This window comes from Brassica napus, chromosome A7, assembly GCF_020379485.1.
Source record: "Brassica napus cultivar Da-Ae chromosome A7, Da-Ae, whole genome shotgun sequence".
NCBI lineage: Eukaryota > Viridiplantae > Streptophyta > Magnoliopsida > Brassicales > Brassicaceae > Brassica > Brassica napus.
The window spans coordinates 12,463,960-12,489,103 of NC_063440.1; the positions used below are offsets into that span (position 1 = coordinate 12,463,960).

The window sequence follows — 25,144 nt, forward strand, 5'->3', positions numbered from 1 at the left end:
TAGATAGTCAAAAGTAAATATCTGAAATAGTTAAAGTATACTCAAATCACCAAAAATACTTAAAATAATTATTGATTTCGTATCCAAAATTTTAAATCAAGCCAATTGATATGTTAAGCTTAAGTATTATGACATATGTTATTCAAATTTATACGTAATATATTATTTTATTTATACATTTTGAGAAATTTAAAATATATAATGATTTAAGACTTTAAAAATAATTTAAATTAGTTATCCAAACCCAAACCAAACCCGCAAAGATCCAAATCGAACTCAAACCAAAATTTAGAAACATTCTAATAAGGCTGAAATCTTTGATCCCGAAAACTCAAAATACAAACCGATCAGAACTAAACCCGTATGGGTATCCAAAAGCCCATCCCTAGTCATTATTATATATCGTATTTTATCATCATATAATTAATCGTATTTTATATGTACCATCATATAAGTAATCATATAATTAATAGTATTTTATACATACCATCATATAAATAATTACATATTATATTTTTAAAACTTAATATGAAATATGAAAACCATAATTTGAGTTGGTATTTCAAATTGGGCTTTGTATTATATTTTTCTTATATATATTGACAATATTTTTTTATAATGGTTATTGAAAAATAGTTTAGTAAAAATCCATTTTTGAATATATGTATACTTTTGATTCAATTTTTGATATAAATCAAATTTGAATTATTATTTTGATTTGAAATATGTATATAAAGTTTAAATTTTGTTTTATGGTTAGTTTAGAAAATTTTTTTTTAGGGAATTAGATTGACCCATTTTGGTATATTTTAAAAGTGGCCTAGATAACTTTCAATTTTTTAAAAAAACATAAGCCCATTACTTTTTTTTCTTAATACTACTATCATTGTTTTCAAACAAAAATATTTTTTTTTAAAAGACTGCAATCCATGTTTCCAAACACTCCAAATTTTTAAAAGTCTTATTCAAGTCTCCAAACAATCCAATTTTGTACTTGAGTTTTAATAAGATAGATAAAAAGATAAAGCAGAAAAAAATTGATGGAATAGAACCCGCTTTGTAAAGATGTGCTCGGTTGAAAAATGTCGGACGTACCATGTGGAGGTTAATATTTCCGCGGTTTGATAACAATGGTGAACACGACGCAAGCTTAGCTCGGTTTTGTCAAAAAGATAATAGACTTGACAAGTTGGATAAGTGTCTGGATTTGATTTGGATAGCTTCTCAGGGGCAGATCCATCAACTTATTTAATATGGGGTCTACATTATAAGAAATATTTAGATTAAGGGAATCTAAATATATTATATATTAATTTTTGAAGAAAAAATAAAAAGAAAATTACCAAATATGACCTATTTTAAATACAAACGTATATTTTAACTTGAATCAATTGCAAAACTAATTAAAAAGTCTAATGAAATTACAAGTAACTTTTTATGACCAAACAAAAATAAAATAAAATGTGATTTTACTAATGTAACCTATGTAGTCTTATGGAGACTTTTTAAGTCTTATGGGAGAAAACTTCTAGGAATTCTTCTCATATTATAGATCTTAAAAATGATTTATAAATTTTATTAAAATTATTTTATTAGGACAAAAATGAAAATCATGTAATTATAAACATTTGTAAATGATATAAATTAAAAAATAGTAAAATTGAAAAGTTTTCAACACAAATGAGTGAATGTAGAGAGTCATGGTATTCTTCTATGATTGCTCTTTTCTATGATTTACTCGTCATCGTTGGTTGGCAAACACTAGGACGCACTAACCTCTTTCTGTAAGATTTATTTATGGCATATTTTGTGATTTATGTGTGTATTCTTTTAGTTGTGAATTCTTTTGTAAATTTGAAGAGATATTAATAAAACAATTAGTAAATATGCTCATGTTTACAATATTATCTTGCCAAAAATACTTAAATTTATTGAAGTTATTGATAGAACTTCAATAGCAAAACAAAATAACACAAAAATTTAATCAAATTTACTAAAACTAAGATAGAAAACTTCTAAGAAAACCTAGTCAAATTCACAAAATATCAAACATTATATAAGTTCAAATATATAACACATTCACTAGAAATATTTTGGGAAGTCTTCTCAGAAGACTTAACTTTTAAGCGGGAAAATAAATTATAAGCGGAAATTAAACTTTAAGCGGGAAATTACATAGAAGTCATCAAACCTTGGTTATCACAGAAGACTTCCGTGTAAGTCATCTTCCGAAAAATTTACATGGAAGTCATCTAATTAAAATTAAATATTTAAGTTTTATTTTTTAATTGCAAAAGTAACCCGAGACGATTTTCACCGCCAGTGAGAAGACTTCTACCGAGAATTTGGAAGACTTAGCGGAAGACTTTCGTGTAAGTCATCTAGAGAAAGCCAACCTTCTGACACAATCCAATCAATTAACTTGTGTATCCTAGACGACTTACGAAGAAGTCTTTTCTGGTATTTTTGAGATTTTTTTGTTAACAAAGAAAAGTTGGAAGATTTCCAGAGAAATCATTTCTAAAAACAAACATAAAGTCAATTACAAAATTAACCTCTGTATTGACCAGAAGATTTCTGTATAAGTCTTCTACGACCAGAAAACTTACACGGAAGTCTTCTGAGGAACATATCTGGAAAATAAATCAATCTCATATTTTCAACCAGTGAGATAACTTGATTAGTTTTTCCTATCACACAGAACTTTACCACGAAACAGACTAATTTGTTAATGACCAAGAATCATGAGTTTGAACCTTACAAAGTTTAAAATCAAAATCTTGATTTTTTTTTTGAATATAGAGAGAAAGTGAAAGAGATGTAGTTTGTGTGCATAAGTAATAAGATATGAAGAGTAAAAATCGAAACTTTGGTGCATTAAGAGTTTCAAATTGGTTATTCATGGTGAGTTGGTGTATTAATGACAATGATAATATTGTAAATACTTGATGAAGATGATGATGATAGAATAAAATACTCAATTCTGAAAAAAAATAAAAAATAATAGCATTTTCGTGAATAATTCGAACTTCTGAGATGAATATGGCAAATAAAATTTCCAAGAAAAAACATGAATTAGTTTTGGTTTGACTTTTTGTTTTGAGTATATTTGAAAAAGCTCAAAAATAAAAGTTAGTGTGTGCACATGCCCCACTTTGGTATTACGCTGCGCGCGTCCGCCCTTGTTGCTTCGACTGATTGGTTTCACAGTTCCAAGTGGTCCATTGGTTTAGGATATTTCCAAGATATTCCATATATATAACCATCTTCAAGTATGTATTTGTCCAAATTGTGTATAATAGTGCCAACAAGTATTATCTTCCTTGAAAGGGCTGAAGAATGGACCGACAGAATTGATGATTTCGTGGTTGGACGACCAACTAAACTGATGATCTGATTTAAAAATTCAATCATACTATTCCGTCCACTTGGAGAACAATTGGCCCAGTTTTGGATCTTGTCGGAAAGAACATGTATCTACCAATTAACCTACGTGTAGCGCAAGAGTTGAAGCTATTGAGTTCAAGGCGTAAACTCGTTAAGGCTCCGAATCCAATTCCTCCTGCGAACAGTTGAGCTGTGCGTGGACCACTTGCGTGTGTCTAACATGGCGAGCTTGCATAAAGAAGGATTTGTTCATCGACTGATTAGTATATATGTATTTCAAAGCAAAGAACAATATAGTAAACTACAAAAGACGTGACGGATAAACAAAACAAAATTGAATCCAAGTTTGTAATTTTTGTTATTTAAACATATAATTTGTTGTTTATTCTTTTTATCATTTAAAATTATAATAATTGATTGATATGTTTAATATGTCTAGATGATCCGTTCTATATGCATCTCTCATACATGATCAGCTTGATCAATATTTGCTCTCGTTATCTGCATGTACCACTTAAACTGTTTCTATCGTTGAGAGTACTGAGACCATTATTCGTTGTCCTTTACTATTTCGTTGTCACGTCCTTTGTATACTAACCTTTTTTATTTTTTTTTTGCTTTGGTGCTTTATGTCTGGTCCTACTAATTTTTGTCCGGACGTATTCTCTTAACAATGACAAATCATATCTGTCCATTTCAGAATTAATCTATTCATACATTTTTATTTCGTTTAGTTTTTCCTTTTTTTGTATAAAAGTATTTATTTATACATATGAAATGTGATGTGAGGTAATTCTTTAAATGAATAAAACTCAGAAAATGTAAAACTAAACTGATTACAGTGGTTAAATTAATAATTTTTATTTTTGCAAACATAAACTTAAAGATATCCAAAGGCCCAGGATTGGACTCGGTATACTTACCAAACCAGAAATCAAAATTCCCCAAACCACAATCCAGACCCAGACTGAGAGAAGATACCCAGCTAAAGCAGGATTACAGTGGATTTTAGAGCTGCATGCATACACCAATAATCAGTAATACAAAAATAAGTACAATACCTTCAATATGTATTCAAATAAAAATTAGCTTGTCCATGCATGGTTCTTGATTTGATTTAATATCATGATCCATTTGCCACTATTATATATTCTTTTTTTTTTCAATGTCGTTTTAATATTTTTTCTTGTTACACAAAAAAATATCATTTTAAAATTTTTATGTAAATTATATTAACTTTTAGCTTAATATTAATTACAAATTGCATTAATCTTATAAATAATTTTATTTATCTCAAATACTATCGATCAAATATATGTAATTAGTAAGAATATAAATGCATTTATCATTTTATTAACTTCTCTTTAACTGAAATAAAATGGTAAACAAACAAAAAAAAAATATCAGAGGACTAAAATATAGCACGTGAAACTTCTGCCCCATAAAATAATGGTAGATTGTTACTCTTTTATAATACGCTCTGCGACAGTTAGGGGACCAGCGATTACGTTTTTTAATTTTTTTAAAAAAATATATATATTATAAATGGACGAATATATCTTTGATAAAAAAAAAAGGACGAATATATAATAATTAATTAACCCTTTATTAAATCTAGCTTAAAGTCCAGTTCCCTCATCGTCTCCAAAGTCCAAACAGATTCTTCATTTCAGTGGCGACAAGAAATGGCCATAGAGGAAGAAGTCGCATTTCTAGAAGATTACGTTAGCGATTCAGTAGACTACCGTGGAGTTCCCGCCGGAAAACTTTCCACCGGTGGATGGAGATCCGCCTGGTACATTATCGGTGAGAAGACATAACAAAAACATCGAATCTTTTCTATTCTTGAAATTTCTTTTACGAGTTTCTTTTTTTTCTTGAAATATTTTAGGTGTGGAGGTAGGAGAAAGATTTGCTTACTTTGGGATTGCCTCCAACTTAATTACTTACCTCACCGGACCTCTCGGGCAATCGACGGCGACCGCAGCCGTAAACGTGAACACTTGGTCAGGAACAGCCTCGATGCTTCCTATTGTAGGAGCTTTCGTGGCAGACGCTTATCTTGGTCGTTACCGCACCATAGTGATAGCTTCTCTCATCTACATACTCGTATGTTCCTTCTTCAACTCCAACTTATAATTTTAATCGATTTAAAAATCTAAACAAATAGAAGCTGATTCTTTCAAAATTTAACGATCTAATTCTTCTATTTCAAAATTTTATTATGTTTATATCTTAGTTCAAGATTTTAAACAAGAAGAAACTTGATCTAAATACGATTTTTGGTATTGAATAAATTTACATTCAGTTAAAAAGTTCTGAACAAAATCATGTTCACCTTATTCTGAATATGTTATTAGTTTTGAATATTTATAAATATTAGTTTAATTTCACGTTAAACTTGAACATATTTTGTAAGTGCTTTTAAATTACAAAATACAAATGTAAGTATAAAACCAATAACACCTTATATATTTGGGGATCGTTATTACAGGGACTAGGACTATTGACCTTGTCGGCTTTCTTAATCATAATAAGAATATCAGAGCAACGAAACGATTCAGTTAAAACGTTTTTCTGGGTGAATATACTTTTCTTCTGCTCTCTCTATATGGTGGCGATCGGACAAGGCGGCCACAAGCCGTGTGTTCAAGCGTTTGGTGCTGATCAATTCGACTCGAGAGATTCAAAGGAGAGAATATCTAGAGGATCGTTTTTCAACTGGTGGTTCATGACTTTATCTGCCGGAATCACTTTATCTTTTCTTGTGGTGGTTTACGTTCAAGACAATATAAGCTGGGCACTTGGGTTTGGGATCCCATGTCTGTTCATGGTTATGGCTCTAGCTCTCTTCTTGCTCGGAAGAAAAACTTACAGATACCCAAAAGAAGATCACAAGGAGAAGAACGCTTTGGCAAGAATCGGTAGAGTGTTCGTCACGGCTTACAAGAACCGAAAACTGAACTTAGCTGATCCGGGTTTGGGGGAAAGTCTATTGGAGGATGGTTCGTCTCAGAAATGTAGAGGCTGGCTTGAGTAAGTTGCATAAGTTTCTTGAATCTTTGTTTTTAGAGTTTGATCTGTGAATGACTTTCATTTTGACCTAAAGGTGCTTAGGGAAAGCGTTACTACCAGGAGAAGGAGGTGTTGAGCCATGTAATAGAAAGGACGTGGAAGATGCAATGGCTTTGGTAAGGCTTATACCGATATGGATCACATCGGTCATCAGCACGATTCCCTATGCTCAATACTCTACCTTCTTCACCAAGCAAGGTGTTACGGTAGACAGAAAAATCTTGCCGGGTTTCGAAATCCCTCCAGCTTCTTTTCAATCATTTATCGGTGTGTCGATTCTCATCTCAGTTCCAACTTATGAACGTGTATTCCTCCCGTTAGCTAGGTACATTACCAAAAAGCCTTTTGGGATCACAATGCTCCAGAGAATCGGAGCTGGAATGGTGCTCTCTAGCTTCAACATGGTGGTGGCCGCGTTGGTAGAGACCAAACGGCTAGAGATAGCTAAGGAGTACGGGCTTGTGGATAGACCGGATGCAACCGTGCCAATGTCTATATGGTGGTTCGTTCCTCAGTATATATTGCTCGGGATGATTGATGTGTTCTCGCTAGTGGGTACACAAGAGTTCTTCTACGACCAAGTTCCAACGGAGCTAAGGAGCATTGGTCTTGCGCTTTCTTTGAGTGCGATGGGTCTTTCCAGCTTCTTGAGTGGTTTTCTCATCACTGTGATTAATTGGGTTACTGGCAAAGATGGCGGTGATAGCTGGTTCAACACTAACTTAAACCGAGCTCATGTTGATTACTTCTACTGGTTGCTCGCCGCTTTCACCGCCGCTGGATTTTTGGCGTTTTTGTTCTTCTCCAGGTTGTATGTGTACCGCCGGGTAGACCAAGTCTAAGAACAAGAAAGTCAAGTTGTATCGAACTTCGATATCGTATTCATTGTTCATTTGGAATTTAAAGTGATTACTGTAAATTTTTTGAAAGTGATCATACTCTGGATCAGCTATACGATCATGAAAAGGCAACCAACATGAGACTTTTCAATATGCATTATATGCTTACGTGCATTACAAGATATATGAGTACTACTATACAATATAACCATAAGGATCCCAAAAAGGCGACCTATATGACTAATTCGATCATGAATCAAGATGGGAAAGTAATATTTGGTGTGATGAAAGTGTATCTAAATATTAAAAATAGTACCTGCGATATTAATTCTAGTATAGAGAATTGCGTTTAAAGGGTGTTGAGCTTCTTAGAGATACATGGCACTAAAGAATGCAATTACTTGAAATCTGGGAGAACATGGCGCGAGTAGATTGTAGTATGAAGGAACCATGTCAGTCCCCCATTGTTCATCAAAATCACGATACGTCAGAGTCATCATCTCTTACCGTTGATGACAAGAGGAAGAGTAGGAAAGAGCTGAGAGTAGAGGCGGCGAGGATTGTACGGTGGCGATCCGAACTCAAATTAGCCATTCAAAAGACGGCGAAGTCAAAAGAAGAACTCTAAGAGTACCAAATCGACTTAGAAATAGCGACGATGAATCAGACCGAACTCGAGCCTCCGGAGGAAAATCTGACGGCGGTTTGATTCTGTAGTCGACGGCTCCGTCAACTGTTTTAGAAAGAAGCTGAGTCCCGGTTCATCGTCAGCATTTTTCTAAATGTGAAGTTGGTTAGTATTGGGCTTGGGCCTATAGTGGGGAAAATAACTTATTTCGATCCCAACAATTTCAGTCGTGTCAAATACAACTTTAACTAATTATAATTAAAAAAATACTATCCGAACACACTAAATCTACATTGACTCTACTAGTGGTAGTCAAACCATTAACAAAATTAAATGATGTCGTTTTGATATAATTTTTTTAAAAATATATTCATTCCGAGACTTGACTCAAACCCGTGCTTTGATATCATTTAAAAGGGACACACTAACCATTAGACTAAAGTAAATTTTTTTGAAATATTATTACAAATTTAAAATTATATAACTACTATACTTTTTCATCTTATCTAATTCAAACTTTGGTGATGATTGTTTCTGATTTATATAAATATATTAACATGTTTTTACTTATTGTATCTTTAATAAGCTTATATATCTTACTAAAATATAAGTAATGAAATATTTATAATTATACGAAATTAAATATACCCAAAATATTTTAAAATATTTATAAAAATTTCTTACATCAATTATTTTTAATTTTTAAACTTAAATGGGATTTTTTTGTCAAATTTAATATTATATATTTGTGATACTTTTTTAAAATGTTAAGAGGCCTTTTACTTTTCTTTCACTAAGATATCTTGTTCAAAATATTAGACATATTAAAAATAACTAAAATATAGAAAAACATAAAATATAGAGTATATTATATTATATTAATTTTGAAGAAAAAAATTTACCCTTCAAGGTCTAAAATTTTAAAATAATTTATATAAATAGTTTCAAAGTTTTAAGAATATTCAGTTTCGTATAAGTATAAATATTTTATTATTTATATATTAGTATTATATAAGTTTATCAAATATATGATAATTGAAAACATGTTAATGTATTTTTAGAAATCAGAAATAATCATCACCAAATTTTTAATTGGATAAGGTGAAGAAGTATAAAAGTTATATAATTTAAAATTTGTAATTATATTTCATAACATTATTTTAGTCTAATGGTTAGTGTACCCCCTTTAAAAGGTATCTACTATCAAAGCACGAATTCGAGTCTCTAAATGAACATTTAAAAAAAATTTAGATCAAAACGACGTTGTTTTATCTTGTTAGTGGTTTGACAGTCTCGGAATGAACATTTCAAAAAAAAAATTAGATAAAATTGACGACGTTTTATCTTATTAAAGGTTTGACTAACTCTGTTAGAGTCAACGTAGATTTATGCATGTTTTAAAAAGTTCAAATAGTATTTTTAAATTACAATTGAGTTAAGGTCGTATTTAATACTAACCATTTCTTTGGGTTATATTTTGATTTGTTGGGGTCGAAATTGACCATTTGCCCACCTATAGTGAGCCGCACATTTACTTCCTCTTAAGAACGAAATACAACGTTGTGTAAATCTTTTAGCTTTGATCTTCTTGATCTATAGGACATTGATCAACTTAATCAAGCCTATCAATCATTTGGTAAGAATATATAAAGTCATATTATCTCCGTTTAGAACTTTAGATGTTTTGGTATTTTTTTTTTCTACACAAATAAATTTTGTATATTAATGTTACTTTTTTCAAAAGATAAATCAATTTTTACGATGAGTTACTTAAAATGCAAGGTTTTGGTAAAATAATGTTCACAAAAAGGTATTTGGTAAATACAAATTTTACTTTTCTAGAAACATGGATGGTTAAGAAGAGGGTGAATACTCACAAGCGGTTCACTTAACATCAGTTGTATTAATTTGCGTTTTCTTTTGTTTGTGTAAGTTATACATTGAGCTGCTTAACATTTTATCAAATAAAAAAAAAGTTATACATTGAGCTAAAAATCATTTAACCAGAATCCAGGAAAAAATGTTCAAATAATTCCACTTTTATCTGTTGATGTCATTTGAGAAATCCACTTACATTGCAAGATTGCACACTAAATACATGAAGGGGCCCATACAATAAAATATGGAATACTTGAGATGAAAATCAAATAATGAGGAAAAAAAACTACGTTTTGTAAAAACAATAATATGTATGAACGATAAAAATTAAAGAAAAAGGTGAAAGGAGAGAACCACCTCAACATTAGAGATGAAAATCAAACAAAGATAAAAAAGTTTAGGTGTTGTAAACAAAATACAAACTTCAAAACACTAGAGAATAAAAAGTCAAAGAAGAATCTCACCTCAACATTTGGTGTTTGGATAGGAATTCGTGTTTGCTCTGCCATGCTTTCTCTGCATTTAAAAAGATATAAGGGAAGACGATCTATTTCCCCACGAGTAGTATCATATAGCACCAAATGTCTCCGGAACTATTGCCTCGTTCCATTTGTCCCCGATTACAAAGTTCGAATCCTATTTCCACACCAATCTTCGTTTTGTCACGATTATGTTAACCGAAAGTCGAACCACGGTTTTTGGACGCTAAACCAAACAATACTAAACCAGGAACTTAAATAAAACCCGACCAAACCTAAAATCGGACCAGAACTAAAACCCGACCCGACCTTACACAACCTTAAGTAGACCTAATTAAACGAAAAAATCCCAATTCGAATTGAAATAAGAACCCTAAAGGCCTCCTCTGTGTTTGAAGCTTTGAGAGAACAATGTCAGGGGATTCGAGTAACACATCTGGAGTATCGACTGGAGTGAGTTCTTCTCGTCGCAGGGGTGGAGTGATCAACGGAATTCCGAAGAGCTGCTGGTGTGGTGAAGAAACTCTTCCTCTGATGTCGAAATCTGACAAAAATCCTTACCGAAGGTATTTTCGTTGTGCTTATGCTGCAAGAAAGAAGGTGAGTTCTCTCTCTTTAGCTGTGTTGTTTATTGTTGTGCTGTTTGAATTAGGTTCATTAATAAGCTGTATTGTTTTCTGTCATCGATTTTTATAAGGTTTGTTGTTATTTTTAGCTTGAGAATGATAATCATATCTTCAAATGGATTGATGAGGCATTGATAAATGAGGTTGAAAAACTTGAATTCAAAAATGCAAGACTTGAAGAAGAGTTGAGAGAGATGAGAAGAAATGAGATCTTGTTGGGTGAGAGAGTTCAAATGAATGTGGAGAAAGAGCTGTTTGATAAGGTGGAAGAAGTGTTGGCTGAAGCTAAAGGTAGCATGAAGAAAACGTTGTTATCAGCTGTCATTGGAGGTGTGGTGTTGGTTGGTATCATGGAGCTTTGTCTCAAATCATGGTGAATGTGATAAGAAGAAAATGGTTAAGTTTAGTTATGCTTGTTGTGTTTTAGTAATGTTGTTATGTAACCCACAATGAAAGACTGTTTTTATTGTTAAATGACTATGCTTTTCAATGCTAAGTGACATGTTTTTCAATGTTAAATGATTTGGTTTTAAGAAATTTTATTGCAAAAAGAAGCATTAGACATAAAAATGATAAATGTCATTGGTTTGAACAAAAGAAATGTTAAAATAGACACCAAAAGCCGACAATAGTTTAGAAAAAAAGATAACAAGTTTTCTGTGTTTTCGACTTGAACAGCCCCCCATGCTATTGGATATATAGCATTATCTGCGTCTCTTTCTAATGCAACAAGAAGCTGTCCCTTGACTTTGTGCTTTAAGAAGCATCCATCGACTCCTATCAGTTGCCTACATGACTGTTTCCATGTCCTTCTGATGTTATCAAAGCAAATAAATATCCTGTTGAACTCTTCCTGACCAGTTGTGTTAGTCACAGTCTCAATCTCCACAGTCGAATCCGGGTTTGAATGGACCAACTCAGCAGCATAATCTCTTAGCCGGGCAAACATATGATCATTCTCGAACTCAATCCACTTTAGTGCCTTGTTTCTTGCAGCCTGACACTGAGGCCTAGATACCGTAAACCCCCATTTTTCATGAACCAATTTTTCAATCTTCATGGGCATGTAGTATTCTGGTTCCTCTCTAATCTTATCAACAAAAAGCCTTGCAATTTGAGGAACTTTTAACATCTCACATTCACCATTTGGAATACATGAATGCTCCTCTATGAAGACTCTAACTTTCCAAACGTTATCCTTAGGAAGAGTGGACGCATACACTTTCCATTCACATCCTTCACCACCAACAGATATGAACCCAATCTTATCCTTATCATACCGGTACTGCTTGATATTATGGCCTGTATTCAGAGCATAATCGAGCACAGAGTCCTTGAAAGCCACACCATTTAAGAAACGTTGCCCCTTGTAAAGTACTCCAGCACCGTGTTTCACAGGGACCTTTGCCTTTGCCTTCCTACGAGGTTCACCTTCCTCATCCTCATCCTCATCCTCACTGGAGGGACACTCGTCGTGGCGTACAGGAGGCTCGTCGACGAAGTCTTCCACTACCTGCTCAATCTCGTTTTCTTCTCTCTCAACTGTTTCTTCATCAAATTCCTCACCGTTCACTTCATTAGCCATGGAAAATCTTCTCTTTCACTTTCTATGTTCTCTCTGATTATTTTGATTTAGGGTTAGGTTTGATAAAGAAAGGGATTTGGGGGATTTTTATCGGATTTGGACTTTCAGCCAAGGATTTCGTCGGGTTTATTAAAGTAATCGGGTCTTAGTCGGATCTAATTTCGGTTTATTAACATAATTTGACCAGACATTGGTTTAATCTGGCTTATTATGGTTAACTAATTCACCTACGAACAGTAACCCAATGTCTAACCAGCCATATGTGGAATTAAGATTCGAACTTTGTAATCGGGGATATATAGATTTTTAATTCTAGTTGGTGTGGAAATAGGATTCGAACTTTGTAATCGGGGACAAATGGAACGAGGCAATAGTTCCGGAGACATTTGGTGCTATATGATACTACTCGTGGGGAAATAGATCGTCTTCCCAAGATATAATAATAATATTAATTGCATGTATCAATTTAAGAACGATCAAGTATAGTAGAAGTTTTACCTTTTTTTTTTCTTTTTTTTTTTTCTGTTTCAGGCTTTGGTGAATTGACTTACTAGTATTTATAGAATTTTTTATTATTATTAAAAATTTCAATAAAGATATTAAACATTAAATATAGGATTTTGTTAACAAAATCTTACGATAGTTTCAATTTTTAACATTATGAGAATATTTAAAGTATATTCTATTATTTTTTGTGGTGACCAAACCAACAAAAAAATTAACGCAAAAAAATTACAACACTTGAAAAGCATTTACTTTTATTGATTTTTATAAATATTTGGGCTGTTAAACTCTTCATTATGGAGTGTCTTAACGCAGGAAGATAAATGAAAAATGTTGTGGGTAAGATAGTGAAAAAATGTTGTGATGGGCGTTGACCCTTAGCAGGTACTCAGTAACGTCCAAATAAACGTGATGCCAATCATCCCTTAAGAAGAAATTTTCGGAAGGAGAGGAGAAATCAAATCGGAGAAAATGGAAAAGAAGAGTAACGGCGAGTCCGATGTCAACAGTAAATGGGATGCGTGTATCGATATCACTGCTCGTCGCGTGGTCTGCTCCTCCCTCGGCGCCGCGTTCGCCGGTCTTCTCTTCTTCAGTTCGGTGTTTTCCACTCTCTTCTTACGATTCAATAGCTTTTACACATATCGTGATTACAAATGAGATTGTATAATTAATTTTCATGCAGGGAGTCCTGTAACAAGATGGGCGTCGACTGCTTGTTGTGCTGGAATCGGTATGGGCTCTGCATACGCAGATTGTTCTCGTTTCTTTGATTCTTCATCGTCTGCAACTTCACCCACGAGTACAGAGACTTCTTATTTTGTCTTTCAGGTTTGCTTGTCTCTTCTGCTTTACCCCCTTGACTGTGTTTGGGAAGCGCCTTATTGCATACGTTTCTTGGATCATTTTCTTTCTTCGCATTTTTGGAAAATAATATTGGAAGTTAAAAAATGGTGACGAAGTTTAGAGGTAAGCAAATAAGATTGTTTTAAGATTCTCTAAGGGTACCAAATAAGCAAATGGTGTCAACGATCCAGTAAACAAGTTCTCTTAATAGTAGTAGTGTCTATGAGAGTACCTTAGTAGTGTCTTGCCCCTTACCTTAGTTTTAAATTAGATGGAAAACAGTTCTAGTCATTTTCAGGGCCGGGCCTGGAAAATATTGGCCCACAAGCAAAAAGATACTTTTGGCTCTTTTGTTTCTAAAAACAGTAAAAATATTAAAAGTTGTGGCTGAGAAGACTTGAACTCGGGTCCATTTCCATAAATATAACAATGTTACCAATAGAGCTACATGCTTTTTATGATTATACTTGGCCCCTAAAATATATATATTTTTGTCAGGCCCCAAGCACATGCTTGATGGCCTTCTATTCAGGCCCGGCCCTGGTCATTTTGTACACTAAGTGACTAATCCAGTCGTGTTATTGTTTATAATCTATGAAAATCTTACAAAGTAGAATCAAGTAAGTGATTGTTTTTTTCTTCAATTTTGATTGATTGACACCTACCAGGCTGCGGAAGAGCAAGAGAAAGAAGAAGCGTGAGGATAAACCCAAACATTGATGGGTTTCTAATAAGAGTTTGTTACATTTGTTTTGTATGGAAGTGGTTGTTGATCTTGCATGACATGGCTTTGGAGATAACATGACCAATTTTGTACACACTGACTTTATCTACTCATTCTGACTTCTTTTTGGATAAATTCTTGAGTTCTTCTTACATCTTAAAATAAAGAAACTCAACACCTAGTTTCAAAAAAAAAAAAAAAAAAACACCGATAATACCTCCGGATTAATTTGTTTGCCTCTACGGTTCCTTTTATTCAATGCTCCCTTGACCAAACCAATCCCCCTGGTTTAAGAATTAATGATATGTTGATAGCCTAATCCGCCATCTTTCTGACAGTTTGGTCCTTAGTTTAGCTTGTTTCTCAAGTTGTATGCTCGTACTTGTGATCTCATCTTCAATATTGATTACACATTGTAAAGAGTAAGTAAAATTCAGTATTTTGGGCATAATTTAAAAAGGGGCTATACAGAATGTATAAACCAATCAAAGTCTTTCACCCCAACTTGATGACGCAAAATTTACAATTTAGACGGCTCGGATTGGATCTATCCATCCACTCTAGCTTCATCAATCGACACGTGTAATAAAACATATCTTTTTTTTCTTTTTCCATAATAAAACATATCATTTATTGTAATACTTAACTGCTACGAAAAAAAACCTAATGAATATATATATAGCGATCGAAGAAGAACGAGTAGACTAAGAAGTAGAGGAGGAAGAAGATGAATCAGGCTCCGGAGAACGAGGTTTGTTCGATATGCCATGGCAATTTCAGTGCTCCTTGCCAAGCCAATTGCTCCCACTGGTTCTGCGGTGCGATCTCTTATCCTTGTACTTTATCGAACCTTAGGTCCTTAGCATCTCGATTATGTTATCTCTCCTGAATCATCCTCAGCCAAATTTTAGTGGAGATCGAGTTCTTCGAATTGTTCATGTTTAGAATTGTGAACTCTAGTTTCGAGTAATCTCCATATGTTGTTGACACGTAGTTCAGTCGAATTATGTGATTGTTAGTTGTAGTATAGTTTCTCAGTGAAGAAGCCTTATGGGATTATCAATTGATATGATCACCTTCCAAACTATTTATTTATTGTAGGAAACTGCATTATGCTTGTTTGGAGGCATGGATCTACATTACGCCCATGCAAATGTCCCTTGTGCCGTCGTCCTATTACTTTGCTTGTTCCTTCTGAGGATACATCGAGAGGTAGAGATGACCCTACAGTTTCAGAGGTTCTTCGCGATGTTCAAACTTACAACCGAGTCTTTGGTGGACAATCAACTGGTCTGTCTCAGGTATGCGTTTCGTCTTTCTCCATAATCACTACGATGATGTCAAGCTGATTATAACTGAACAGAGCCAAGTTTTGGGGATAATTAGTGTACCTTGTAAATGTATTTGCTTTGGAATTTTAATGAATATATATTACCTATTGCCTTAGCTTTTGAGTTTATGTTGCAAAGAAGTTTTGATTGTGGTTTTTCTGTTTTCTCTGGTGGAGAATTGTCACATGAAACTTCAATTATTGTTTGTGCAGAGGATTCAAGACCTTCCTTTCTTACTCCGAAGGCTATTAAGAGAAATCATGGATCCACAAAGAACGCTTCCACTCGTCATCAAAGCTCGTGTTTATATTGCGGTTAGTTAAAGCACACACATTTTACTACACTTCTAAGGACACCTTAGAGAAGTTTATATCTGCTGCGAACCTGTTCACAACTTAGTACATGATCACATCTGAACAAAAAAAATGATGTGGCTGAAACTTGCGTTTGATCTGATGCAGTTGATACTCAGTGTGATTTACATAATCAGCCCAATAGACATCATTCCGGAAGGTGATTCCTCAATACTTTGTTTCCATTCTTCTCTTCTGTCGACTTACCAATACTTTGTTTCCATTTCTTGTCAGCACTCTTTGGGATTATTGGTTTGCTGGATGATGTAATCATAGCCCTGATTTTTCTTCTCCATGTTGCTGCTCTCTATCGATCCGTTCTCTATTCCCGTCATGGTGGTTCTGCTTCATGAATCGCTCTCAAATTCTCACCTCAAGTGACATGGCTTAACTTGTTTGGCCCTTTTTTTGTTATGTTCATGGTTTTGCTGTTACAAAACTTAGATAAAACAAAAGCATTTCTTTTATTTCAGCAGAGTACAAGGTATTGAATTTCTTGAGTAACAAAATAACAAATATACAGATTTTTCTTCGTAAATTTCTCAACAAAACCCTATTTTATTAAACCTGTTCACACCAGACTCGCATCACCGACATTGTTCTTTCCAGTGACTAACCGATCAAACGGTGACCTTATTGCTGATTTGCTTCAATCAAGCCTTTGTGTGGACCAGCAGGCTCCTGAGCTCCGTGGATATCCAGAGACTGAAATGACCCGGTACAGTACGGAGGAGTTATAGAAAATGGTCTTCGGTGTAACCGACCGTCTTGATCAAACTGTTCAAAGTAAAAATAGTTTCTTTCATTCCCTAGGCTTCCGGTTCTGTACCCTCGTATTGAGCTCCTCACTTGAGGTAACGCAATATGCCCTTTTGACTCTTGGTTCACCAGCTGGTCGTGTATCTCCTGCGGTAACCTTAGCTTGAACCGGTCTAGATTTTCCCTCATTTGACCGGTAGAACTCGACCGGCTAAACAATCCGGCTAACTTCCAACCAGTAGACATGGACTTACGTGGCATGCTCTTGTTACCTGACCAAGCCACTGAGTCAATCAACCGCTCGTCCGGAGAACCCAAAACCCTTCTCCGGTTATCATCAGAAATCAACGTTCGGGGAGAGTTCTGACCGGATTCTCTAGCTAAACCGGATATCTCGAAAGAAACAGACTCACCCGGTACAGGAACGAGATTGGCACGGCAGAGAGGACACGTGACGTGAGAACGTAGCCATGCATCTATGCAACAAGTATGGAACACGTGGCAGCATTGAGGAATCAACCGCAGCGTTTCATCGTCCTCAAACCCGTTAAGACAAACGGGACACCCTAAGGCTGCTTTGCCAATTCTCAACGTCTTCACGGTGGAGTAACGGAACGTTGGAAACGTTTCTATGACAGACGCGTCGAGCCCACACGCCCCCTGCCTCTCGCTAAGCCAGTTTCCCCTGTCGCCGGATCTTAATCCGTCGTCGATCCCTAGAGCTTGCGTGAGATACTTTCGCATGTAGACGACGGAGACACATCCAAGTGAGAAAAAAACGCTGACGAATACGATCATGATTATAGCCGTGGTTGGTTTTAACCCTGCTCCTCCTTCAGTATCGGTGCTTTGAGCGGCAACGAGCCGTAACAGGAGCAAGAAAGAAGGGTATAAGGTAAATCGTGACATGACAATGAGTTATGGTTCCTACCGGATGAACGAGCCTTTTATAAAAAACAAAAGCCTCGTGTGATACATTTTCTAAGGGAGCGGTTTGCTTAGCTTAATGACTACAAGATGGTTGACTTTTGAATTGTACCAAAGGTACTACTATCCCCTGTATATGAAGCATTACAGCGTGTTTTCATAGCTATGTGATATCACGAAGATGATTCTTTAGAAAAATAAATTAGTCCAATCCATATAAATATGTATTATACTTTTTATTAAACTAACTATACAATTGTTTAGTAATACACAAAAAGAATATTTTATTTTTCCTTAAATAAAAGTTACGAAATTATATAATATGATTAACATATATATGACAATTAATGATTATGAATAATATATATATGATAAAAAAAATTGTATCCTCTCTTTTTTTGTTTAATTTTATATTATTAAAAGAAATTAAACAATCACATTAAACATATAAATTAAACAATTAATGTGATATTTTTTTTAATGACTAGAAATGAATAAAAATGGTAAAAGTCCTACATTGAAAATTTTGTGATCAGTTGTTTAATTTTTTTTGTTCAAGCAAGATACAAATGATCATAAATCGTATTGAATATGAAGCCTCATAAATAGATATTCATATTATATATATATATATATTAATATCATTTAAATTAAATTATACTATATAAAATATATAAATATGTTAATTTCAAAATTTACAGAATAGCTATTGAGATCTTAATATTTTAATTTTGAAATTTGTATAGAAAAATCTCACATTAAAAGTTTTGTGATTAACGGTTTAAATTTTTGTTACATCAAATTTAAAAAATGTTAATAAAATCATATGAGTAGGAAGTGTCAATAATAAATATTTATATTAAAATATACTATATATATATCTATGTTAATATAACAAAAGTTTAATTATATACCATATAAAGTAGAAAAAATGATTGTTTTGATTTATTTACCAAAAAAATGATTGTAAATTAATAAAAAGTATTAGTTTTGATTTATGTGCTTACTCTAATGTATATACTTCCCTATACTTTTAGGTACAATTTCAAACACACTCAAGCGATCATCTGAGTATCTTTCTGCCAGCTTAGAAGGAGGAAGAGATATCAAGCGGCACAAACCAGCAAAATTTCCGGATATGGAAAAAGTTGTTTTTGAGTGGTTTCTTCAATATCAGGATCGTGTGAATATGATTGGCGAGCTAATTTTAGAAAAGGCAAGAGAGACACTGAAACTTGTATACCCTCTACCAGAATCTGAGCATCATCTTTCTTTGGGTTGGCTTGAAAAGTTTAAGTTACGGCATGGTATCAAATCTTTTCGTCGCTTTGGAGAAAGTGGTTCAGTTAATATAGAAGACATGGAGAAGAAACTGGAGGCTATTAGGGAAAAAATAGATAAGTTCTCCAAAAGGGATGTTTTTAATATGGACGAAACTGGTTTGTTTTACAGGTTACAAGCTGATCATTCTCTTGCTACAAAACAACTTGAAGGAAGAAAACAAGACAAAGAAAGACTAACGGTTGTTTTAGGAAAAAAAAAGATAAGTTCTCCAAAGGGGATGTTTTTAATATGGACGAAACTGGTTTGTTTTACAGGTTACAAGCTGATCATTCTCTTGCTACAAAACAACTTGAAGAAAGAAAACAAGACAAAGAAAGACTAACGGTTGTTATTTGCTGTAATGAGGATGGTTCTGAAAAAATTCCTCTATGGATTATTGAAAAATATGCAAAACCACATTGTTTTAAGAATATCAACATGAACAACATGAATTGTCACTACCGTGCGAACAAAAGAGCTTGGATGACAAGTGTTATTTTTGAATAGTACATCGCTGGTTTGATAAGAAAATGCATGGTAGAAGAGTTTTGTTTGTGGTTGATAATTTTCCAGCACATCCAAAAAATATTGAAGGACTACAGAATGTTGAGTTGTTCTTCTTGCCACCTAATATGACATCAAAAATTCAACTTTGCGATGCTGGAATAATAAGAGCTTTTAAGATGCATTACCGTAGAAGACTTTACCGTGAAATTTTAGAAGGTTATGAGTTGGGACAATCAGATCCAGCTTAGATTAATGTTTTGGATGCTATCAATTTTTCTGTGGGAGCTTGGACGGTCAATGTTCATTAAGAGACAATAGCGAATTGCTTTCGACACTGCAAAATCCGTTCAGAAGATGACATACCAATAATTTTAGAAGAGCAGTCCACCAGTGAAAACAACATTCATGAACTTGAGGTTGTGATTAATAATCTTGGCTATTGCAATAGAATGGATGTTAAGAACCTACTCGATTATCCCGATGAAAATGATACATGCTTAGAAGCTCAAAGTTTAGAAGAAATTGTAGCTAGTGTTCTTAATGTTGATGATGAACCAGAAGATGATGCTGCGATGCCTTTGGAAACAGTTACACGTAAGGAAGCAATTGTCGCGTCTAAAACTCTTCACAATTTTTGGATGCAGTTCGAGAAGACAACACCAGGAGTTTTTGATGCAGTAAGAAAAATCAGAGATGGGCTCCAAAAGGATTTTAATTTTAATTAAGAAGAAACAAACAACAATAGACTCATATTTTAGTAGACTATCTTAGATATATGCATAAGTTCTTATATATTATTTATTAATTTATGATATTTTTGGGACCATCTATTTACATGAGAGTTTAAAAAAGATTATTATCTTATTATTTTGTCGATTTGTGTCAAATTTTACAGTTGTCCAGGTTGGGACGGAAAAAATTTATAGAGATTATTAATTTATCGAGTATTAATTTATAGAGGTTCTACCGTATAAAGAATTTCCAGTTTAGCTCATAATCTTAGTAGAGTATATTTTGTTGATGACAAAAAAAACATAGCATATTTAACCATCAAGTTTTTTGTTTTTGTTTTTGTTTTGTTGGGATACTCAACTTTATAATAGGGAAACAAGATTAAAAAAAAATCTACAAAAACGATATAGTTTAAAGATGGCGTTTTTCATTTTGAAATAAATGGAAGTTTATCTGGTAGAGTTTGTTTTTTTTTTTATAAAGGGGAGGGTAGAGTTTGTTTGCATCCAACTTTAGAAAGAGTTTTGGATTGTTTCTCATTTGTTTCTTTCTCAGCATTTAATTGTAAAGAAAACTTATCAACTAAGAAAATTTACATTACCAATTTTAGCAAAAAAACGTTTTCTTGCAGTTACTCCTTGAGATCGTTGGGAGACGTTTTCAGAAAAGAAAAAATTATACCATAGACGAAATGGTTGAAGTTACTTGGGAGACCGACATGAATCACACAGTGCCAAAAATCTTCCCATAAAAAAGTTTGTTCGTGCCTTTTCCGATAGCTTTGGAGAATGCTCTTGTTTGATCGCGTGAGCAAGTGCATGCATATACATGCGCATGATGTATATGTTCTGCTTATTCAATCTTATCCGTTTGTTCGCTATGATACATTCCAAGAAAAGAACTTCGATCATTTTTCCCAAAAAAATGAAGATGACGTCCAAAGTGATAGGCAGATGAATAAGTCGGTACAGAGGAAGACAAATCTTAAAATTTATAATCCTATTTGATGATTTAGGCCTTTGGAAAATCGAAAAGGCTCGTTAACTTAAGAAAATCCTTAAATCCAAACAAGCCCAAATTTTAATGTAGGCCGCATTTACACTTAAGATTCCATAAGTTTCCATTTTGTTTTTAAGAAAAATATTGCTGATTACCTGAAGTATAGACCACCACCACATCTAGTTAATAATATAGACTAAACTAATGTATACAGTATAACTGATATCTTGCATATTTACATCGTTTTATCCATTCATCCATGAGCATTTTCATCATATAGATTAGGATTTAGCCATGTCTAGGTTGCATTTTGCATTCATTGTCCTTATTAGGTGTTGGAGTGCCACATGGAGTTCTTGGGGACATTTGGATGCATTTGGAGCTTAAAGGACGTGAAATAGGTGATCATTGGACGAGCAGAGCATGGGAGCGAGGTTCCGCAGCGACGTCATGAGGTCGCTCCAAAGCACCCCCCAGAGCGACTTGCCCAGAGCGACGCCCAGAGGTCGCTCGCATCTCACACCCCTCTCAGAGCGACCTCCCAAAGCGACACCCCGAGGTCGCTCGCGTCTCTATGGCGAGACGACACGAAGCGAAGCCTGGAGCGACCTCTCAGAGTGACCCATTGAGGTCGCTCCCGAAGGCCGGAGCGACATGCCGAGGTCGCTCCGCGTCTATTATCTGCTCGATTCCTATTTTACTTAAGGGCTTTTTGGTCATTTCATTAGGCACGTTTTACATTTCTAAAACCTATGTTTTAAACATCTTTTGTAGCCACCAGGCAGATGATCGTTTGATCGATTGAGAAATACATAAAAACTCTCTGGAGAAGTTCATCTCTTGGATTTTGATTGTTATGTTCTTGTGTTCTTGTTGATTTCTTATCTATTTCTCTACATGATTATTCTGAAATCCAATATGGGTTTAAGAGGAATCATGGAGATTAGTGAGTAATCACCTTTTGAATTCATGGGTTAGGGAGATTAAGGGTGATTAGGTTAGAGCTAGGATGTTTTAGTGTAGATCATTCGTATTTCCTTGCTAGTAGAGTAATCATAATGCATCTTCTGAGTTGGCCACTCAGTTGTTGATCCTTAGGCATTTCTCACCCGAAAGGTGTTCGATGAAATGCCCGAGACAACTCTCCTAGGCTTTTAGTATACTTTGCCAAAGACATTTGTTGTTAAAGGTGCTAAGATAGCTAATAGACTTGTTAGTAATGATTGCTTTCATATTATTCAACCAAAGACATTTGATGTTTGAGATATGTTAGCAAATGAGCATTCATCTAGACATAGAGCTTGCTTAGAATTGTGTCTAGGCTTAAGGTCGATAGTTTGATCGATCATTTGCCATCCTTAGTTTGATACTTGATCACCCAAGGTCTAATCCCTATGCCCATGAGTTCTCTTTTCCCTTAGTCAAGAAAGTATCATTCTGTTATTGCTTTTTAGTTTTAGTCATAGCTTAAAACCCATCTAAATCATTGGTTGCACTTAGATTAAGTGAGTACTTGCATTCTCGGTGCTTTGATATCCCTCAGAACTGGTTCGACAATCTTTTATACTACAACATTTATCTTAGGAGCCTTGAAAACTCCTAACATCAAATTGGCGCCGTTGCCAAATTCTGAGTAGATTTTAACATTGAGATTTAGTCACTTGCTTGAGACTAAGTCATTTTTATTTTCTTTTGTTACTAATTCTCTTTCTTCACCTCCCTTTAATCTACAGGTGTACGAACTTGAGGAGCAAGGGTCCATCAAACCTAGTTCCAAGAGCTGCAGACATCAGAGCTTTAGAGAGAGAGTGTGCTAGAAAGAGAAGAGACGAAGAGCAACAGGCTCACTTGCAGAGATTGGACACTGATATGGAAGACATACCTCAAAATGATGCGGGCGTCAATGGAGCTAACAACGTTCCACAAAACCAACAGCGAGCAGCTCGACCCATTGGCACTTACGACCGCCCCAACATTCATGGTCATAGATTGGGAATCCGAGCACCAGCTGTGGCAGCCAACAACTTTGAGATCAAATCAGGACTCCTCAACGTGATCGAGAACAACAAGTATCATGGCTTGGCTTTAGAGGATCCATTTGATCACTTAGACAGGTTCGACAGCTACCGTGGGTTGTCAAAAACCAATGGTGTGTCCGAAGATGCCTTAAAGCTCAAGCTATTCCCTTTCTCTTTGGGGGGATAAGGCATGTCAGTGGGAGAAGTCTCTACCCAGTGACTCCATCACCACTTGGGATGACTGCAAGAAAGCATTCTTGGAGAAGTTCTTCTCTACTTCAAGAACTGCTAAGCTGAGAAACGAGATTTCTAGCTTTCAACAGAAGAACTTGGAAGGTTTCAGTGAAGCCTGGGAGAGATTCAAGGGCTACCAAGCTCAATGCCCACACCATGGCTTCTCTAAGGAAAGCTTGCTGAGCACATTCTACCGTGGTGCTCTTCCTAAGTACAGAGCCAGACTGGATACAGCTAGCAATGGATTCTTCTTGGGGAGAACTGAAGAGGATGCAGAAGAGCTGGTTGACAACATGGTAAAGAGTTATGCAGTCTACAGTGGAGACCATGACAGAGGCAGTAGAACAGATGATAAGCAGACGAGGAAAGAGATCAAAGCTTTGGAAGACAAGATCGACCTACTCATTGCTGAAAAAGCCACCCAAGAGCAGCTAAAGTTTGTTGGTAACTCCAAGCAGGAAGATCCACTTGCTGTCAATGAGGTTGATGGTTTGGAAGGTCAAGAGGAGTTGTGTTTCATTAACAACAATGGTAGCTGGTACAAAAAAGAGCCCAACTTTCAGTACAACAACTACCAACAGAAATCCTATCCAACCAACCAACAAAGTGGTTATCCGCCTAGAAACAACCAGCAAGGCAGCTATCAGCCTCAGCAAAACCCCTCGTCTGGTTCCTCTGCTCCTCAAGAGAGCAGCACTGATACCTTACTGAAACAAATCTTGGAGTCTCAGACTAGAAGTGAGAAGCATGTTGGTTATGAGTTGAAGAACCTTCATACCAAGATTGATGGGAGTTACAATGAACTCAACAACAAATTCTCACACTTTGCTTCTACAGTCAGGAATTTAGAGAATCAGTTTGCTTCCATGAACACTCACCAGAATCGCCAGCAAGGATCTCTACCTGGAAAGTCTGACCAAAATCCCAAGGAGGCCAAGGCTATCACCCTTAGGAGTGGTAAGCAGTTACCTCCTAGAACCCTCACCAAGGATGCTGAGAAACTAAGTGAGGGGGTTGCCATCAACATAGATGATGAAGTGGTGATTGTTGATGAGAAGATCAATGACGAGATCTTGGAGAAGATAGTGGAAGCCAAAGGTAAAGGAAAGGTTGGGGAAGAGAAGAAGACATTAAAGGATGGTGAAGTTGTTACTCCAGCAAGTGAAAGTTCTTTTGTTCCTCCTCCCTATGAACCCAAACTTCCATTCCCTGGTAGATTCAAGAAGCATCTGCTAAAGAAGTACAAGGCTCTGTTTGAGAAGCAAATGAGTGAAGCTCAGGTTGCAATGCCCATCATCGATGCTTTTATGTTGATTCCTCAATACAGCAAGTTCTTGAAAGATGCTGTAGCTGCAAAGAAGAAGGAGATGGAAGGCATGATGATTCTTAC

The 25,144-nt window shown here is 35.0% G+C and overlaps 5 protein-coding genes and 1 non-coding gene across 6 annotated transcripts; 4 read left to right on the top strand and 2 right to left on the bottom strand.

The window, feature by feature from the left end:
• The first annotated feature begins 4,947 nt into the window (after positions 1–4,947).
• LOC106368398 (protein NRT1/ PTR FAMILY 5.16) lies at positions 4,948–7,461 on the top strand. The gene is made up of 4 exons (XM_048736758.1): positions 4,948–5,193; positions 5,279–5,496; positions 5,882–6,423; positions 6,497–7,461. Exons 1-4 carry the CDS (start codon positions 5,073–5,075, stop codon positions 7,302–7,304), a joined length of 1,689 nt encoding a protein of 562 aa, XP_048592715.1. The 5' UTR covers positions 4,948–5,072; the 3' UTR covers positions 7,305–7,461.
• A 3,236-nt stretch (positions 7,462–10,697) lies between these two features.
• On the top strand, positions 10,698–11,289 carry LOC106436575 (uncharacterized protein At4g04775-like). The gene is made up of 2 exons (XM_013877528.3): positions 10,698–10,886; positions 11,002–11,289. Exons 1-2 carry the CDS (start codon positions 10,698–10,700, stop codon positions 11,287–11,289), a joined length of 477 nt encoding a protein of 158 aa, XP_013732982.2.
• A 1,993-nt stretch (positions 11,290–13,282) lies between these two features.
• On the top strand, positions 13,283–14,752 carry BNAA07G10410D. The gene is made up of 3 exons (XM_013877532.3): positions 13,283–13,596; positions 13,687–13,832; positions 14,516–14,752. Exons 1-3 carry the CDS (start codon positions 13,473–13,475, stop codon positions 14,546–14,548), a joined length of 303 nt encoding a protein of 100 aa, XP_013732986.1. The 5' UTR covers positions 13,283–13,472; the 3' UTR covers positions 14,549–14,752.
• A 450-nt stretch (positions 14,753–15,202) lies between these two features.
• Positions 15,203–16,793, top strand: LOC106436578 (E3 ubiquitin-protein ligase RNF170). The gene is made up of 5 exons (XM_013877531.3): positions 15,203–15,389; positions 15,673–15,872; positions 16,115–16,216; positions 16,364–16,415; positions 16,490–16,793. Exons 1-5 carry the CDS (start codon positions 15,299–15,301, stop codon positions 16,606–16,608), a joined length of 564 nt encoding a protein of 187 aa, XP_013732985.2. The 5' UTR covers positions 15,203–15,298; the 3' UTR covers positions 16,609–16,793.
• LOC106436580 (E3 ubiquitin-protein ligase ATL15-like) lies at positions 16,684–18,304 on the bottom strand. Its single transcript, XM_013877533.3, has one exon. It carries the CDS (start codon positions 17,921–17,923, stop codon positions 16,889–16,891), a length of 1,035 nt encoding a protein of 344 aa, XP_013732987.2. The 5' UTR covers positions 17,924–18,304; the 3' UTR covers positions 16,684–16,888.
• A 5,506-nt stretch (positions 18,305–23,810) lies between these two features.
• Positions 23,811–23,917, bottom strand: LOC125576840. The gene has a single exon (XR_007315263.1). It is a non-coding gene; the product is annotated as a small nucleolar RNA R71 (small nucleolar RNA).
• Between the last annotated feature and the right edge of the window lie 1,227 nt (positions 23,918–25,144).

Bases quoted from the DNA above. Each gene is read 5' to 3' on its own strand.
- LOC106436578 (XM_013877531.3), top strand. From the start codon at position 15,299: ATGAATCAGGCTCCGGAGAACGAGGTTTGTTCGATATGCCATGGCAAT. The intron at 16,217-16,363 runs GTTAGTTAAAGC...GATCTGATGCAG, and splicing joins AAGCTCGTGTTTATATTGCG to TTGATACTCAGTGTGATTTA. The intron at 16,416-16,489 runs GTGATTCCTCAA...ATTTCTTGTCAG, and splicing joins AATAGACATCATTCCGGAAG to CACTCTTTGGGATTATTGGT.
- LOC106368398 (XM_048736758.1), top strand. From the start codon at position 5,073: ATGGCCATAGAGGAAGAAGTCGCATTTCTAGAAGATTACGTTAGCGAT. The intron at 5,194-5,278 runs GTGAGAAGACAT...GAAATATTTTAG, and splicing joins ATCCGCCTGGTACATTATCG to GTGTGGAGGTAGGAGAAAGA. The intron at 6,424-6,496 runs GTAAGTTGCATA...TTTGACCTAAAG, and splicing joins AAATGTAGAGGCTGGCTTGA to GTGCTTAGGGAAAGCGTTAC.
- LOC106436575 (XM_013877528.3), top strand. From the start codon at position 10,698: ATGTCAGGGGATTCGAGTAACACATCTGGAGTATCGACTGGAGTGAGT. The intron at 10,887-11,001 runs GTGAGTTCTCTC...TGTTATTTTTAG, and splicing joins CTTATGCTGCAAGAAAGAAG to CTTGAGAATGATAATCATAT.
- BNAA07G10410D (XM_013877532.3), top strand. From the start codon at position 13,473: ATGGAAAAGAAGAGTAACGGCGAGTCCGATGTCAACAGTAAATGGGAT. The intron at 13,597-13,686 runs GTTCGGTGTTTT...ATTTTCATGCAG, and splicing joins CGCCGGTCTTCTCTTCTTCA to GGAGTCCTGTAACAAGATGG. The intron at 13,833-14,515 runs GTTTGCTTGTCT...GACACCTACCAG, and splicing joins CTTCTTATTTTGTCTTTCAG to GCTGCGGAAGAGCAAGAGAA.
- LOC106436580 (XM_013877533.3), bottom strand. From the start codon at position 17,923: ATGTCACGATTTACCTTATACCCTTCTTTCTTGCTCCTGTTACGGCTC.